This window comes from Hyla sarda, chromosome 1, assembly GCF_029499605.1.
Source record: "Hyla sarda isolate aHylSar1 chromosome 1, aHylSar1.hap1, whole genome shotgun sequence".
Taxonomy (NCBI): Eukaryota; Metazoa; Chordata; class Amphibia; order Anura; family Hylidae; genus Hyla; species Hyla sarda.
This window is the reverse complement of record NC_079189.1, coordinates 601,057,954-601,074,129: the sequence shown is the minus strand read 5'-3', so window position 1 is coordinate 601,074,129 and position 16,176 is coordinate 601,057,954. Positions and strand designations below refer to the sequence as shown.

The window sequence follows — 16,176 nt, the reverse complement described above, 5'->3', positions numbered from 1 at the left end:
AGGACAGCAAAATAACCCCCACATGGCATACCATTTTGGAAACTAGACCCCTTGAGGAACGTAACAAGGGGTACAGCGAGCATTTACCCCCCACTGGTGTCTGTCAGATCTTTGGAACAGTGGGCTGTACAAATTTTTTTATTTGCACAGCCCATTGTTCCAAAGATCCGTCAGACACCTGTGGGGTGTAAATTCTCACTGCACCCCTCATTACATTCTGTGAGGGGTGTAGTTTCCGAAATGGGGTCACATGATGTTTTTTTTTCTTTTTTGCGTTTGTCAAAACCGCTGTAACAATCAGCCACCCCTGTGCAAATCACCTCAAATGTACATGGCGCACTCTCCCTTCTGGGCCTTGTTGTGCGCCTCCAGAGCACTTTGCGCCCACATATGGGGTATCTCTGTAGTCGGGAGGAACTGCATTACAAATTTTGGGGGGCTTTTTTCCCCTTTACCTCTTGTCAAAATTAAAAGTATAGGGCAACACCAGCATGTTAGTGTAAAAAATTTTTTTTTTACACCAACATGCTGGTGTAGACCCCAACTTCCCCTTTTCATAAGGGGTGAAAGGAGAAAAAGCCCCCCAAAATTTGTTAGGCAATTTCTGCCGAGTACGGCGATACCCCATATGTGGCCCTAAACTGTTGCCTTAAAATACGACAGGGCTCCGAAGTGAGAGAGCGCCATGCGCATTTGAGGCCTGAATTAGGGATTTGCATAGGGGTGGACATAGGGGTATTCTACGCCAACGATTCCCAAACAGGGTGCCTCCAGCTGTTGCAAAACTCCCAGCATGCTTGGACAGTCAACGGCTTTCCGGCAATACTGGGAGTTGTTGTTTTGCAACAGCTGGAGGCTCCATTTTGGAAACAGTGGCATTTTCATTTTTATTGGGGAGGGGAGGGGGGCTGTGTAGGGGTATGTGTATATGTAGTGTTTTTTACTTTTTATTTTATTTTGTGTTAGTGTAGTGTAGTGTTTTTAGGGGACAGTCACACGGGCGGGGGATTACAGCGAGTTTCCCGCTACGAGTTTGAGCTGCCGCGCAAAATTTGCTGCATCGCAAACTTGCAGCCTGATACTCACTGTAAGCCCCCTGCCCATGTGAATGTACCCTGTACATTCACAGGGGGAGACCTCCAGCTGGTGCAAAACTACAACTCCCAGCATGCACAGTCTATCAGTGCATGCTGGCAGTTATAGTTTTGCAACAGCTGGAGGCACACGGGTTGGGAAACACTGAGTTAGGAAACAGACAATGTTTCCCAACCAGTGTGCCTCCAGTTGTTGCAAAACCACAACTCCCAGCATGCCCCGGCAGCCGAAGGGCATATTGGGAGTAGTGGTTACGTAACAGCTGGAGGAGAACAGTTTGGGGACCACTGTGTAGTGGTGTCCCAGCCGCAGCCCTCCAGATGTTGCAAAACTACAACCCCCAGTATGCCAAAACTGTCCAGGCATGCTGGGAGTTGTAGTTCTGCAACATCTGAAGGGCCAGATGTTACAGAACTACAACTCCCAGCATGCCTGGACAGTAAGGGCATGCTGAGGATGTGTAGTTTTGCAACATCTGGAAGGGCACAGTGGTCTCCAAACTGTGGACCTCCAGATGTTGCAAAACTGCAACTCCCAGCATGCCCAGACGCCAAGGGCTGTCTGGGCATGCTGGGAGTTGTAGTTTACAGGGTCCCATTACAGCAATGCATGTCGCTTTACGGCGACGTGCATTGCTGTAAAGGGCCCGACCGCGGCTGAAGATCAACTCACCTGTCGCCGCCGCCGCCATCTTCCTCGCCGGGATCCGGGTCTTCAGGGACGAGGTAAGTACCGGGGCCGGTCCCCAGCACTCCCCCGTCCCCCGCCGCGTCCTCCGGTCTTCCTCCCGTCCTCTCCGGACTTCAAGGGGCCGGGCAGGACGGGAGGAAGTAACCGCCCCCCCCCCCCCTGCGATTGGACGGTTAACTAACCGACGGATCGCAGGGAATAGGAGGAGGTGGCAGGCTTGCCACCTCGCTCCTATACGTTAGCATGGTCCTGGCTGTCTGTGACAACAAGGGATCATGCAAAATTACCGGGTGGTCGGGTCCCAGAGACCCGATCAGCCCGGTATCGCCGCAGATCGCAAGGGCGATTTCCCTTGCGATTTGCGGCGATCGCCGACATGGGGGGCCTACATGGCCCCCCTCGGCGTTTGCCCTGGATGCCTGCTGAAGCATTTCAGCAGGCATCCGCTTCCGATCTCTGCCCGGGGCGCGGCAGAGACCGGAGAAACACCACGACGTACTAGTACGTCCTGGGACCTTAAGGGGTTAAACTGGCAACTTCAGAGGCGTCACTCGTCAGACGTCCCGGCAGCCAGCGATGTTCATTGCTCATTGAGCCTCCTGGAGCCGCACTGATCTGTGTAAGAAACCTATGGGCCCAGGCTGTTGGGGCCGCCAAATGATATTACAAATACTGAGTGTCTGGTTAGGAGAAACAAATATAATTCACCCACGCTATTAGTAGCGCTATTTTTATAAAAATTGCCAAAAATCGCTTAGATAACAGTCATGCAGAATATGTTAAAAAGCTTTTTTTTCAGCAAATCAGAGAGCAACACTACTGAAATAGAACTCCCAGGAGGAGCAGCGTGTCACACATGTGATGTCATAACCATTGTCCACCAGAGTGCAGCACTGAGGAGAAATAACACTGCTCGTGCTCATTCTTCATCCGTGAGGGGCCGATGCTGGACACTGTACGGACCCGAGAATGCAGATTCATATACATGATTGACTGGTAAGTGTCACATTGTTGTGTCCAAAATGTCTTTAGTGCAGTTCCATGTGCATTTCTTTTTTTTTTTTTTTTTTACTGTAAATTTTTATTAAAGTTTTCAAAAGTGTACAATACAAAAACAGAATCACACCATGAAAAATCAGTGAGATACAAGAAGTCCGTAACAGAGCAAACATTTGGGTAGCATTAAACAAGATAGTGCATAGGCAACCATAAGAGTCCAGAGTAAACCCAGGGAGGCTACTCTCAATATCTCATCAGAGGAACGCTCCAATAAAAATTAAAGGTAAAGAAGAGAAGGAAATCCCAACACGACAAAACAGACAAGGACAAGGACTCCTCAAACACAAAAGACAAGGAAACCAAGAGAGGGAGAAAACAAGGGGGTGAGTGGGGGGGGAGATGGTTAAGTCCCCCAACACAAGGAAGGGGGAAGCTAAAGGGGTTGCCTGTCTACGAAGCTATCCCATGGTTCCCACACAGACAGAAACACAGGTAGGGTATTATTAAGGGAGGCTGTAAGGGATTCAAGGGAGCGAATCTCCCTAAGGCTGGGTTCACACCACGTTTTTCAAATACGGTAACCGTAAACGGTTTTCCGCAAAAAAACGTATACGACCGTATCCGAAACCGTATGCATAGAGAACGCATTGTAAACAGTATTCCAAATGTTGTGTACGGTTGCATCCGTTTTGCCTCAGATACGGTTTTGCCGATTTTTAAACCGTAGGCAAAAACGCTGTCGACCACGTTTCCGGTTGGAAAACCGTATGCGAACCATATGCGGTTCTTTTAACATTGTTGTCTATGAGAACCGTACACAGAATTTCAGAATACGGTTGCACACGGTTTTTCTAGTCCGTTTTTGGAGTTGACACATGCGCAGATTGGAATTTCAATAGAACAATAGTAACTTCATTAAATTGCTGGAAAACTAATTCCAACAAAATAGCAAAACCGTTGGCAAAAACTGATGCAAACGGATAGAACCGTACGGGGAAAAAATGTATACGTTTTAATTTGGAGTCATACGGTTGTATACAGTTTGCCATACGTTTTTTTAGCGGAAAACCGTAGACGGTAACCGTATTTGAAAAACGTGGTGTGAACCCAGTCTAACCCTTGCCAGCAGATCCATCTCCAAGGGAGGCAGAGTGCACTTCCAACATTTTGCAATGAGAGTTTTCGCCGCCAAGGCAATGTGCATAAACAACTTAAAGGGGCGCTTGGCTAGCAACCTACAGGGGAGAAACAGTAAGTATATGAGGGGGTCTAAGGGAACCCGAATCCCCAGCACATTCGCCACCAGCTTCTAAACCACTTCCCAATAAGGAACTATCAGAGGGCAAGACCAAAATATGTGGAAAACCATACCCAACCCCACCCCATAACGCCAGCACTAAGGCGGGATATTCGGGTTCAATCTATTTAGCAAAGCAGGGGTATGGTACCAACCCATTAATATCTTAAATTGTGTTTCTTTATAAGCTGTGCAAATGAAGCCTTAGAAGCCAGTTCCCATATAATCCTCCACTGAGGCAGGGTAATAGTGGTGTTCAAGACCTCCTCCCAGCGACTCATATAACGATGAGACGGGGCATCCCAGACATAAGGAGCATTTATAATAGAATAGATGTCTGATAGGAGACCCTTTGTCTGTGGCCCCGAACGGCATAACCGCTCAAAGGATGTAGGCACAGAAACTACAAGAGTGCCCAGGGTTGACAGCATGAAATGCCGGAGCTGGAGATAATGAAGTCGCTCGGAGGAGGGAAGACCATACCGGGAAACTAGGATCTCAAAGGTTAGGAGAGTATGAGAGAGAGAGTCGACTAGGTCCGCCCAGCAAAAGAGACCCCTACCCCCCAGTCCCTAACCATAGGGGACATCAGGCCCAGAGGGAAAGTGGGGTGGTAAAAAAATTTAAAAAAATTACTGGGGGATACACGGGAGAAGAGTTGGAATTTCCTAGAGCAATACCCCCAGACATATCTGGAGAAGGACATGGGCCTAAGCAGTGGACCCGATGGAACTGCTGAAGGAAGAGTGCTCCAGAGAAACGAGTTAGGATGGAAGGGGGCCAACCACAGCTTCTCCAGCTCCATCCAGCGACTATAGGCACAATAGGTAGCCCAAGCAGCTAAGTGGAGTAAATGAGCTGCCCAATAATATTTAGTTACATTGGGCACTGATAAACCCCCCATATTACGACTAGCTAGCATAACCGACATCGGAAGGCGATGCCTCTTACCGTCCCAGATAAAATGAAATATAGCAGATTGAAATGCACGCAGGACAGCGAGCGGCACCCGAATAGGCAACGTTTCAAAAAATAAAGCAACTTAGGAAGTATAGTCATCTTAACCGCCGCAATCTGACCCAAAAAGGAAATATATTGGGAACGCCACTTATCCATAAGCGACCGCAGGTGTCGGAAAAAATCATAATGCTCAAAATTTTCCACCTACAGACCTATTTGAGGGCTTGCTTTTTGCACCACCAATTTTACTTTGTAATGACATCAATCACTACCACAAAATCTACGGCAAAACCAGAAAAAAATATGTGTGGGGCAAAATAAAATAAAAAAAACAACGCTGTTTTGTAACTTTTTGGGGCTTCCGATTTTACGCAGTGCACTTTTCGGTAAAAATGACACCTTATCTTTATTCTGTAGGTCCCTACGGTTACAAGGATACCTACTTTATATAGGTTTTACTTTATTTTACTACCTAAAAAAATAACTACTACTGCACCAAAATTATGTTTAAAATTGTCATCTTCTGACCCATCCCATTTTCCATATACAGGGATGTACAAGGGCTCTTTTTTTGTGCAGTGGTCTGAAGTTTTTATCGGTATTTTTGTTTTGATGAGACTTTTTAATCGCTTTTTATACATTTTTAGGGAATACAAAGTGACAAAAAATATGCAATTTTGGACTTAAGTTTTCTTAAACTTTTATGCAGCTTTTTTTTTTATAACAAGTCCTTATATAGGTCTGTTATATATATATATATAGTCTGTAGGTGGAAAATTTACAGCGTTATGATTTTTAGGAGGAAAAATACGAAAATTCAAAAAATAAATAACCGAGTCCTTATGGGAATGTGTCTTGGTTGTTGGTGCAAGACAGGCTGGTCTCAGTATTTCAGAAAAAGAGAAAATATCCAGTGAGCGGCAACTCTGTGGACAAAAGTGCCTTCTTGATGTCTGAGAAGAATGGGCAAACTGGTTCGAAATGAAAGAAAGACAACATAAACTCAAATAACCACTGGTAACAACCAAGCTATACAGAATACCATGCCACAACATGTCCAGCCTTAAAGCAGATGGGCTACAGCAGCAGAAGACCACACAGGGGGCCAATACCGTCAGCTAAGAACAGGAAACTGAGGCTACAATTCACACAGGCACCAAAATTGGACAATGGAAGATGGAAGAACATTGTATGGTCTGATGAGTCTCATTGTGACATTCAGAGGGCAGGGGCAGAATTTGGTGTAAACAGCATGAAAGCATGGATCCATCCTGCCATAAGAAGGGTGATGTCATCATGTCTATATGGAGGAACTGTGTGAGGTCATCATGCCCATATAGAGGAACTGTGTGATGTCATCATGCAGACATTAGGTTGCGTCTGAGCAGTTTCTTGTGTTAATTCTCCCTGAGTTAACCTTCTATTTCAGCACTGGGAGGATATATAAGGCCTCTTCAGGTACTGTTTTGTGCTGGTGATTAGACCTGTATTCTGGCCATGTTGGCATCATCTTAACTTTGTCTCTGTGCACATATCCTGAGTTTTAACCGTGGTTATATGTCCTGTTTGATATATAGATGTCAGGATCCGGACTGGTATGCAGGGAGGACACGGGCGGTGGATCCTCTGTGTCAGTGAGGTGATGGCGTGGGCCGTACCAGGGGAACGGAATCTAAGGGGTTACTGGTTTTCACCAGAGCCCACCGCAAAGCTGGATGGACTTGCAGCGGCAGGTAACCCCCAGGTCGTTCCACCCGATAGCGACTCAACCTCACTGACAGCTGAGACAGGCGCGGTACACAGGGACAAGGCAAGAGCAAGGTCGGACGTAGCAGAAGGTCTGGGCAGGCAGCAACGGTTCGTATTCAGGGGCAACGGCCAGGGTCTGGGTACACAGGCAATGGAACACACAGAAACGCTTTCACAGGGCACTAGGCAACAAGATCCGGCAAGGACAGAAAGGGGAAGTGGGTTTATATAGTGTAGGGAGTGCTTGGGACTAATTGGGCCAGGCACCAATTAATGGTGCACTGGCCCTTTAAATCTGAGAGACCCGACGCGCACGCGCCCTAGAGAGCGGGGCCGCGCGTGCTGGGACTGAACAGGAGGACGGGGCAGGTGAGAGCCACGGAGCGCGATCCGAGAGCGGGCACGTCCCGTACCTCGGATCGCGTCCCCATGGAGACATGGAAGCAGCGCTCGCGGTCAGCGGTGCCGACCGGAGCGCTGCATACACGGGCATGCCGCGAGCGCTCCGGGGAAGCGGTGGGACCCGGAGCGCTCGGCGTGACAATAGATTTTTGCCTGCTTTGTTTTAGTACATTTGTCGGGTTTTAGTATTTTTGTGTGTTCATTCTGCATTTGCTTAGTGTTGCGTTAGTCTGTAGTGACACTGTGCGTTATGTCAGTCCTGTTTTAACCTTATTTGTGTGGTAGATTAACTCAACGTTCTTGTACAGAATGTATATACCGAAGCATAGAGAAATAAATCAGACAGAGCCATTGTGCATTAGCGTTCTGTGTGCTGTCCACTGGCTTTATTTCAAATCGTTCAAGCGTATATCACCTTTGTCATTAACATAAGTTCCCGCCCCCTGCTAGGGGATGTTCTAGCATTTAGGGAGTGAGCAAATATCATGAGGGATGTGCCTTGTCCTCATGTCTCTCAACTTCCTGTAACTGTATCACAAGTCTTTTTGTTCAGTCTTCACACGATGGTGGGGGCCAAGATACCGGAAGGAGCAGAGGGGGAAAACAGATGGGGAAGAGGGGCCTCCTCCATGAAAATTTTTTACATAGATAAATCTATTACATTTGATCCTGCAACTCTGAGGATAGAATTCTGTTCTAAGCCTTGTGCTATTACATCTATCTAGAAGTGAGTGGGTCTTGTGCCTGTACCCGTGTTTGCTTGTATTTAGGATTTTTGTTTTCCTTCTAGGCCAGTATCCTGATCACTTGGTGGATTGTGTCCACAGGCTAGGAACCTATTTGGCTTTGGTATTGATGTCCCTCCATGCTTTGAGTGAGGTGTCTAGTGTGTTCCTTGTTCGGAGTCCAGTGTGAATAGTGCTCTTGATTTCCTGACCCATTTAGTGTTCTGACATTCAGTTAACCCCTTAAGGACGCAGCCCTTTTTCACCTTAAGGACTGAGCCCTTTTTCGCAATTCTGACCACCGTCGCTTTACGAATGAATAACGTGAAAACGCTTTTATCGAATATTCTGGGATTGTTTTTTCGTGAAAAATCCCAAAATTTCATGAAAACTTTGAAAATGTTGCATTTTTCTAACTTTGAAGCTCTCTACTTGTAAGGAAGATGGATATTCCCAATAAATTTTATTTTTATTCACAAATACAATATGTCCACTTTATGTTGGCATCATAAAATGGACATATTTTTGCTTTTTGAAAAAATTAGAGGGCTTCAAAGTAGAGCAGCAATTTTCAAAAATGTCATGAAAATTGCTAAATCTGAAGGGACAGATGTTACAGAATTACAACTCCCAGCATGCCTGGGCAGTCCAGGCATGCTGAGAGTTGTAGTTTGGCAATATCTGGAGGGCTACCGTTTGGGCACCACTGTAACAGTGGTCTCCAAACTGTGACCTTCCAGATGTTGCAAAACTACAACTCCCAGCATGCCCAGACAGCCTTTGGCTGTCTGGGCATGCTGGGAGTTGCAGTTTGGCCTTCCTAGTGGTTGCCACAGTAAAGATCGTTTTACTTTCAATCCCCCCCCCCCCCACGTCGCTTCCCTACCTGAGCCAGGATCCAGCAGTCTCCAGGGAAGATCGGGGAGGTCCCCAGGCATCTTCTCCTGCAGGTACCGGCCTCCATCTTCTGTCTATGTTCCCCTCGACATCCAGGGGTGGGCAGAACGGGGGATTGCCATGGCAACCCACTGTCCTGCTCTGCCATTGGTCAGAATCAGTTCTGACCAATGGCAGGGGATAGGAGGAGATCACAGCACTGCGACCTCACTCCTAACCCTCAGAATGATCGGGGCTGTCTCTGACAGCTCCGATCATCCCTATTTTCCAGGTGATTGGGTCACCAGAGACCCGATCAGCCCGGAATAGCAGAAAATCGCATGTCTGAATTGACATGCGATTTTCTGCGATCTCCGACATGGGGGGGGGGGGGGGGGTTTGAATGATTTCAGCAAGCATCTCGGTCAGGTCCCCAACCGGCTAGCGGCGGGGACCGGAATTCCCTCGGGCGTATGCATACGCCCCACGTCCTTAAGGACTCGGGATGCAGGGCGTATGCATACGCCCGACGTCCTGAACAGGTTAAACTGTTCATCCCCTGGTTTTGTCTGCTGTATACATATCCTTATATCTAGTCTTGTTCATATTATCTTATCTGCTGTTAATCTTGATTCCGGTTTCTGAACTGTATTTTAGTATGCTATATCCTGCCTTGTTTGTATTTATTTATATGTTTTTTGGTTATTGTATTCCTGTTATGTTCCTGACTTGTTCCCCGACATGTACAGTTCTGTTTGTTTTGTTAACTTTGACGCTCATGCACTTAGGGACAGCTTTAGGGCTCACTTCTCCCTGCCCCCCGTTCATGATAGTAATGTTGTAAAAAGTTTAATATTTTTGCACAAAGCAGGCCTTGAGCATAAGTATGTGACTTCTGATAACTAAAACCAGGCCTACTTTCTTCCTAAATTCCCCATGGAGCTTAATAACCTATTTTTGTTGGAATAACTTTCTGGCACAGTTTTAAAAGAAAATTTTATTGGTAACAGGTTTTAACAAACAGTTTGATATTTGAATTATTGGTAACTGTAGAGATTTCTTAGTAAACATTTAGTGCTCCAAATAGTTTTCCCTTTCTCTTCTTTTATAAGATATGTGACTTTAACTGTAACAGTTGTATTTTTTCCTTGTATAATTTGTCAATAAAAACAAAGTTTAAAAATATAAAGGAAATGGTTAATCTCTTGTGTGAGTCCTTTGATGTTTAATGAGAAGTGACCTGCAGGTAAACCTTTTTCCACATTCTGAACATAGAAATGGCTTTTTCTCTGCGTGAGTTCTTTGATGTTCATCAAGGCTTGATTTTGCATCAAAACATTTCCCACATTCTGAACATACAAATGGCTTCTCTCCTGTGTGAGTTGTTTGATGGTTAACAAAACTTCTTTTTGTACTAAAACTTTTGCCACATTCTGGGCAAGAAAATGGCTTCTCCCCCGTGTGACATCTAAGATGTTGTACAAGATGTTGTTTCCGATAGAAACTTTTGCCACATTCTGAACATGAAAAAGATTTATTTTCTGAGTTAGTTCCTTGATGTCTAACAAGATGTTTAACAAGCGTTGAGCTGAGAGTAAAACATTGTCCACATTCTGAACATGTAAATGGCTTCTCCCCAGTGTGAGTTCTTTTGTGTTGCACAAGAGTTGATTTTAGAGTGAAGCATTTGCCACATTCTGAACATAGAAATGGCTTCTCCCCAGTGTGAGTTCTTTGATGTTGAACAAGTCGTTTTTTCAAAAAGAAGCTTTTGCTACATTCTGAACACGAAAATGGTTTCTCACCCGTGTGCGTTCTTTGATGTTTAATAAGATCTGATTTACCAGAAAAGCATTTGCTACATTCCAAACATGAAAATGGCTTCTCTCCTGTGTGGGTTCTCACATGCTGTTTAAGACCTGATTTCGTAGTAAAACATTTGCCACATTCTGAACATGAAAATGGCTTCTCACCTTTGTGAGTTCTTTGATGTATACGAAGATACGATCTTCGAGTAAAACATTTGTCACATTCTGAACATGAAAATGGATTCACTCCTGTGTGACTTGTCTGATGTTGATCAATAAGTGATTTTGTAGCAAAACATTTCCCACATTCCGAACACAAATATGGCTTCTCTCCTGTGTGAACTCTCTGATGTTTTACAAGATCTGAGCGCTGAGAACAACACTTCCCACATTCTGAACATTCAAATGGCTTCTCCCCTGAATGAATTCTTTGATGTTTAATTAGATCTGACTGCTGAGCACAACATTTCCCACATACTGAACATGCAAATGGTTTCTCCCCTGTGTGAATTCTTTGATGTTTAATAAGATCTGCCTTCCGAAAACAACATTTTCCACATTCTGCACATGGAAATAGCTTTTTTCCTGTGTGGATTTTCTTATGTTTAAGAAGATCTGACTTACAAATAAAACATTGATCACATTCTGAACATAAAAAGGTCTTTTTCCCTGTGCGAGACCTTCGATGTTGAACCAGATTTGACTGCGCAGTAAAACATTTTCCATATTCTGAACATGGGGGTGGCTTTTGCCCTTGGCTGTGAAGGGCTGAGGGTGTACCTGGGATAATGGAATGTTCTTCATATGTATCTTGTGTGATATCATCATCTGCTTTATAATATGAAGATATAAGATTCTCCTCTGATCTCCTGGTACAGTCATCTGCCAGGAATAAGAGATTTTATTACCTTTCAACAACATAACCATGAACATTATATTGACATTTTATAACATTTATATATATATACATGCTATGATACAAATTATGTGTAGCAAAATTCAGTTATTCATTGACTAAAACAGTGATGGCCAAACCGATCACAATCAGACAAAAAACTGTACCAAAAACAACGTTAACTTACATTAACTTACCCCGATCCACAGGATAGGGGATTGGTAGCTGATCGCGGGGGGTCCGACCGCTGGGGCCCCCCCCCACGATCTCCGGAACAGGACCCTGGCTGTCAGTGAAGGAGCATGTGTCATCTACTGGTAGACGGCACACGCTCATTCATTTCAATGGGAGCACTGATAATACCCGAGTGCTGTACTCTGATCTCTTCTGCACTCCCATAGAAATGAATAAATCGCTTGCCGTCTACTGGTAGACAACGCGCACTCTTTCACTGACAACCAGGGTCCCATTCCGAAGATCGCATCAGTTGGACTCCCCGCAATCAGCTGCTTATCCCCTATCATGTGGACAGAGAGTAAGTTAATTTAGGCTGGAGTTCTCCTTAAAGGGGTACTCCGCCCCTAGACATCTTATCCCCTATCCAAAGGATAGGGGATAAGATGTCAGATCGCTGCGGTCCCGTTGCTGGGGACCCCTGAGATCGCCGCTGCGGCACTGCACTATCATTACTGCACAGAGTGAGTTAGCTCTGCACGTAATGACGGGCAATACAGGGGCCGGAGCATTGTTACATTAGGCTCCGCCTCTCGTGATGTCACGGCCCGCCCCCTCAATACAAATATATGGGAGGGGGCGTGACGGTCGTCACGCCCCCTGCTGTAGACTTGCATTAAGGGGACGGGCCGTGATGTCACAAGGGGCGGAGCCATGAAGTCACACTGTTCCGTCCCCTGTATCGCTCGTCATTACGCACAGAGCGAACTCGCTCTGTGCAGTAATGACAGCGCAGTGCCGCAGCGGCAATCCCGGAGGTCCCCAGCAGCGGGACCGCGGCGATCTGACATCTTATCCCCTATCCTTTGGATAGGGGATAAGATGTCTAGGGGCGGAGTACCCCTTTAAACAGATTTGTAAATTACTTCTATTTAAAAATGGGAAGTTCTTTTCTTTTGAATTCTTCTGTCCGACCCCAGTGCTCTCTGCTGACACCTCTGTCCATATCAGGAACTGTCCTGTGCAGGAGAGGTTTGCTATGGGGATTTGCATGTACTCTGGACAGTTCCTGACATGGACAGAGGTGTCAGCAGAGAGCACTGTGGTCAGACAGAAAAGAACTACACAATTTCCTCTTGAGCATACAGCAGCTGATAAGTACTGGAGGGATTAAGATTTTTAAATAGAAGTAATTTACAAATTTGTATAACTTTCTGGCACCAGTTGATTAAAAAAAAAAATAGTTTTCCACCGGAGTACCCCTTTAAAGCCATAAATGTGGCCTTAATGGCTCTGATAAAAACCCACAACAAAAAAACTACACTCTAACTCCCTGTGGTGTTGTACACCCTTTCATTCTTTCCTCTCTCCCAATTTTTTACTTTCGTCTTCTTTTCTTTTATTGCACTTCCCTTCTCCAGCTCTCATGATTAGATCAGTGTTTCCCAACCAGGGTGCCTCCAGCTGTTGCAAAACTACAACTCACAGCATGCCCGGACAGCCAAAGGCTGTCCGGGCATGTTGGGAGTTGTAGTTTTGCAACAGCTGGAGGCACCCTGGTTGAAAAACACTGGATTAGATAGTCACTGACCATCATTAATAAAGTACAGGCCCTTGTTATAGGGTGGCCTCTCATGTTTAAAGGGGTACTCCGGTGGAAAACTTTTTTTTTTTTTAATCAACTGGTGCCAGAAAGTTAAACAGATTTGTAAATGACTTCTATTAAAAAAATATTAATCCTTCCAGTACTTATTAGCTGCTGAATACTACAGAGAAAATTATTTTCTTTTTGGAACACAGAGCTCTCTGCTGACATCACAAGCACAGTGCTCACTGCTGACATCTCTGTCCATTTTAGGAACTGTCCAGAGCAGCATATGTTTACTATGGGAGATATTCTCCTACTCTGGACAGTTCTTAAAATGGACAGAGAAGTCAGCAGAGAGCACTGTGCCCGTGATGTCAGTAGAAAGCTCTGTGTTCCAAAAAGAAAATAATTTCCTCTGTAGTATTCAGCAGCTGATAAGTACTGGAAGGATTAAGATTTTTTTAATAGAAGTAATTTACAAATCTGTTTTAACTTTCTGGCACCAGCTGATTAAAAAAAAAAGTTTTCCACCGGAGCACCCCTTTAAATGCTCATTTTGTTTAACCCCTTAAAGGGGTAGTCCAGTGGTGAAAAACTTATCCCCTATCCTAAGGATAGGGGATAAGTTTGAGATTGCGGGGGGTCCGACCTCTGGGGCCCCCTGCGATCTCTCTGTATGCCCCCCTGGCTCTCCGCCGAGATAGCGGGTGTCGACCCCCGCACGAGGCGGCGGCCGACACGCCACCTCAATACATCTCAATGGCAGAGCCGGAGATTGCCGAAGGCAGCGCTTCGGCTCTGCCATAGAGTTGTATTGAGGGGGCGTGTCGGCCGCCGCTTCGTGCGGAGGTCGACACGCCCCCTTCCCGCGGGCTGTCGGGGCTCCGTACAGGAGATCGCGGGGGGCCCCAGGGGTCGGACCCCCCGCGATCTGCAACTTATCCCCTATCCTTAAGATAGGGGATAAGTTGTAAACCACTGAGTCACCACTGGACTACTCCTTTAAGGACAATGGACGTACTCCTACGCCCCCGTTTCCGAGTCCTTAAGGACCGAGGACGTAGGAGTACGTCCTGTCCATTCCCGGCCCCCCGACGCGGCCGGAGGGGAGCCGGTGCCCGATGCCTGCTGAAATCGTTCAGCAGGCATCCCGGCATATCGCCCAGGGGGGTCAATTCAGTCCAGCGATCTGCAGCGATTCCGGGTCAATCGGGTCTCCAGTGACCCGGAATTACTGGCTGATCGTGGCCGTCAGAGACGGCCCCGAACAGCCAGAGCCTGCAGGGGTGAGGTGGCACTGGTGCCACCTCACGATCGCCCTGATTCGTCGGCCGGATTCCCGGCCGACCAATCAGGGCGCCTGCTGCGGGTGTCACTCCCGCACCCGCTCCGCCCCTCTTCCGGAGGACGTGAGCGGGTGCGGGAAGACGACCCCGGGTGCTGGGGATCCCGATCCCCGGCGTTAATGTTGGGATCGGGGCCCCAGGAGCGGCGGCGAGGGACAGTCCTGCGATGGAGCAGCAGCAGGAGGTGAGTGACAGCCTCCTGCTGTTGCTTAGCAACAGCTCCCAGCATGCAAAAAGGGCATGCTGGGAGCTGTAGTTATGCAACAGGAGGAGGCAGACCACCACAACTCCCAGCATTCCCTTATGGGCATGCTGGGACTTATGGTTTTGCAACAGCTGGAGGCACATTCTTTCTATGGAAAAGTGTACCTTCAGCTGTTGTGTAACTACAACTCCCAGCTTGCACAAACAGCTAAAGTGCATGCTGGGAGTTGTAGTGGTGCATCTGCTGGTTGCATAACTACAACTCCCAGCATGCCCGTTGGCTGTCGGTGACTGCTGAGAGTTGTAGTTTTGCAACAGCTGAAGGCACACTGAGTTAAGTAGCAAACCAGTGTGTCTCCAGCTGTTGCATAACTACAATCGCCAGCATCCCCAGCCAAAGTAGTATGCCACCCGCTGTTGCATAACTACAACACCCAGCATGCCCTTCCGCTGTCCGTACATGCTGGGGGTTGTAGCTTTTGCAACAGCTGAAGGCACACTGGTTGCAAAACACTGAGTTTGTTGCCAAACTCTGTGTTTCACGACCAGTGTGCCTCCAGCTGTTGCAAAACTACAACTCCCAGCATGCACTGATAGACCGTACATGCTGGGAGTTGTAGTTTTGCAACAGCTGGATGTCCCCCCCCCCATGTGAATGTACAGGGTACACTCACATGGGCGGAGGATTACAGTAAGTATCCGGCTGCAAGTTTGAGCTGCGGCAAATTTTCTGCTGCAGCTCAAACTGCCAGCGAGAAACTACTGTGAACCCCCCGCCCGTGTGACTGTACCCTAAAAACACTACACTACACTAACACAAAATAAAATAAAAAGTAAAAAAACACTACATATACACATACCCCTACACAGCCCCCCTCCCCAATAAAAAACGTCTGGTACGCCACTGTTTCCAAAACGGAGCCTCCAGCTGTTGCAAAACTACAACTCCCAGCATGCACTTATAGACCCTACATGCTGGGAGTTGTAGTTTTGCAACAGCTGGATGTTCCCCCCCAATGTGAACGTACAGGGTACACTCACATGGGCAGAGGATTACAGTAAGTATCCGGCTGCAAGTTTGAGCTGCGGCAAATTTTCTGCCGCAGCTCAAACTGCCAGCGAGAAACTACTGTGAACCCCCCGCCCGTGCGACTGTACCCTAAAAACACTACACTACACTAACACAAAATAAAATAAAAAGTAAAAAACACTACATATGCACATACCCCTACACAGCCCCCCTCCCCAATAAAAATGAAAAATGTCTGGTACACCACTGTTTCCAAAACGGAGCCTTCAGCTGTTGCAAAACAACTACTCCCAGTATTACCAGACAGCCACTGACTGTCCAGGCATGCTGGGACTTTT

At 46.7% G+C, this 16,176-nt stretch overlaps 2 protein-coding genes across 9 annotated transcripts in view; one reads left to right on the top strand and one right to left on the bottom strand.

The window, feature by feature from the left end:
- LOC130296518 (oocyte zinc finger protein XlCOF6-like) overlaps positions 1-16,176 on the top strand; it is a 208,051-nt gene that overhangs the window by 115,364 nt on the left and 76,511 nt on the right. The window lies entirely within an intron of this gene.
- Positions 9,309-16,176, bottom strand: part of LOC130296459 (oocyte zinc finger protein XlCOF7.1-like) — a 120,128-nt gene continuing 113,260 nt past the window's right edge. For 7 of the 8 annotated variants that reach the window (XM_056548027.1, XM_056547999.1, XM_056548046.1 and 4 more), the window contains exon 7: positions 9,310-11,483. In XM_056548027.1, the coding sequence (XP_056404002.1) occupies positions 9,991-11,483 (1,493 nt within the window). In that variant the 3' untranslated portion in view covers positions 9,310-9,990. Of the gene's footprint in view, positions 11,484-16,176 lie in introns of all 8 variants that reach the window. The other variant, XM_056548053.1, reaches the window with a different exon arrangement.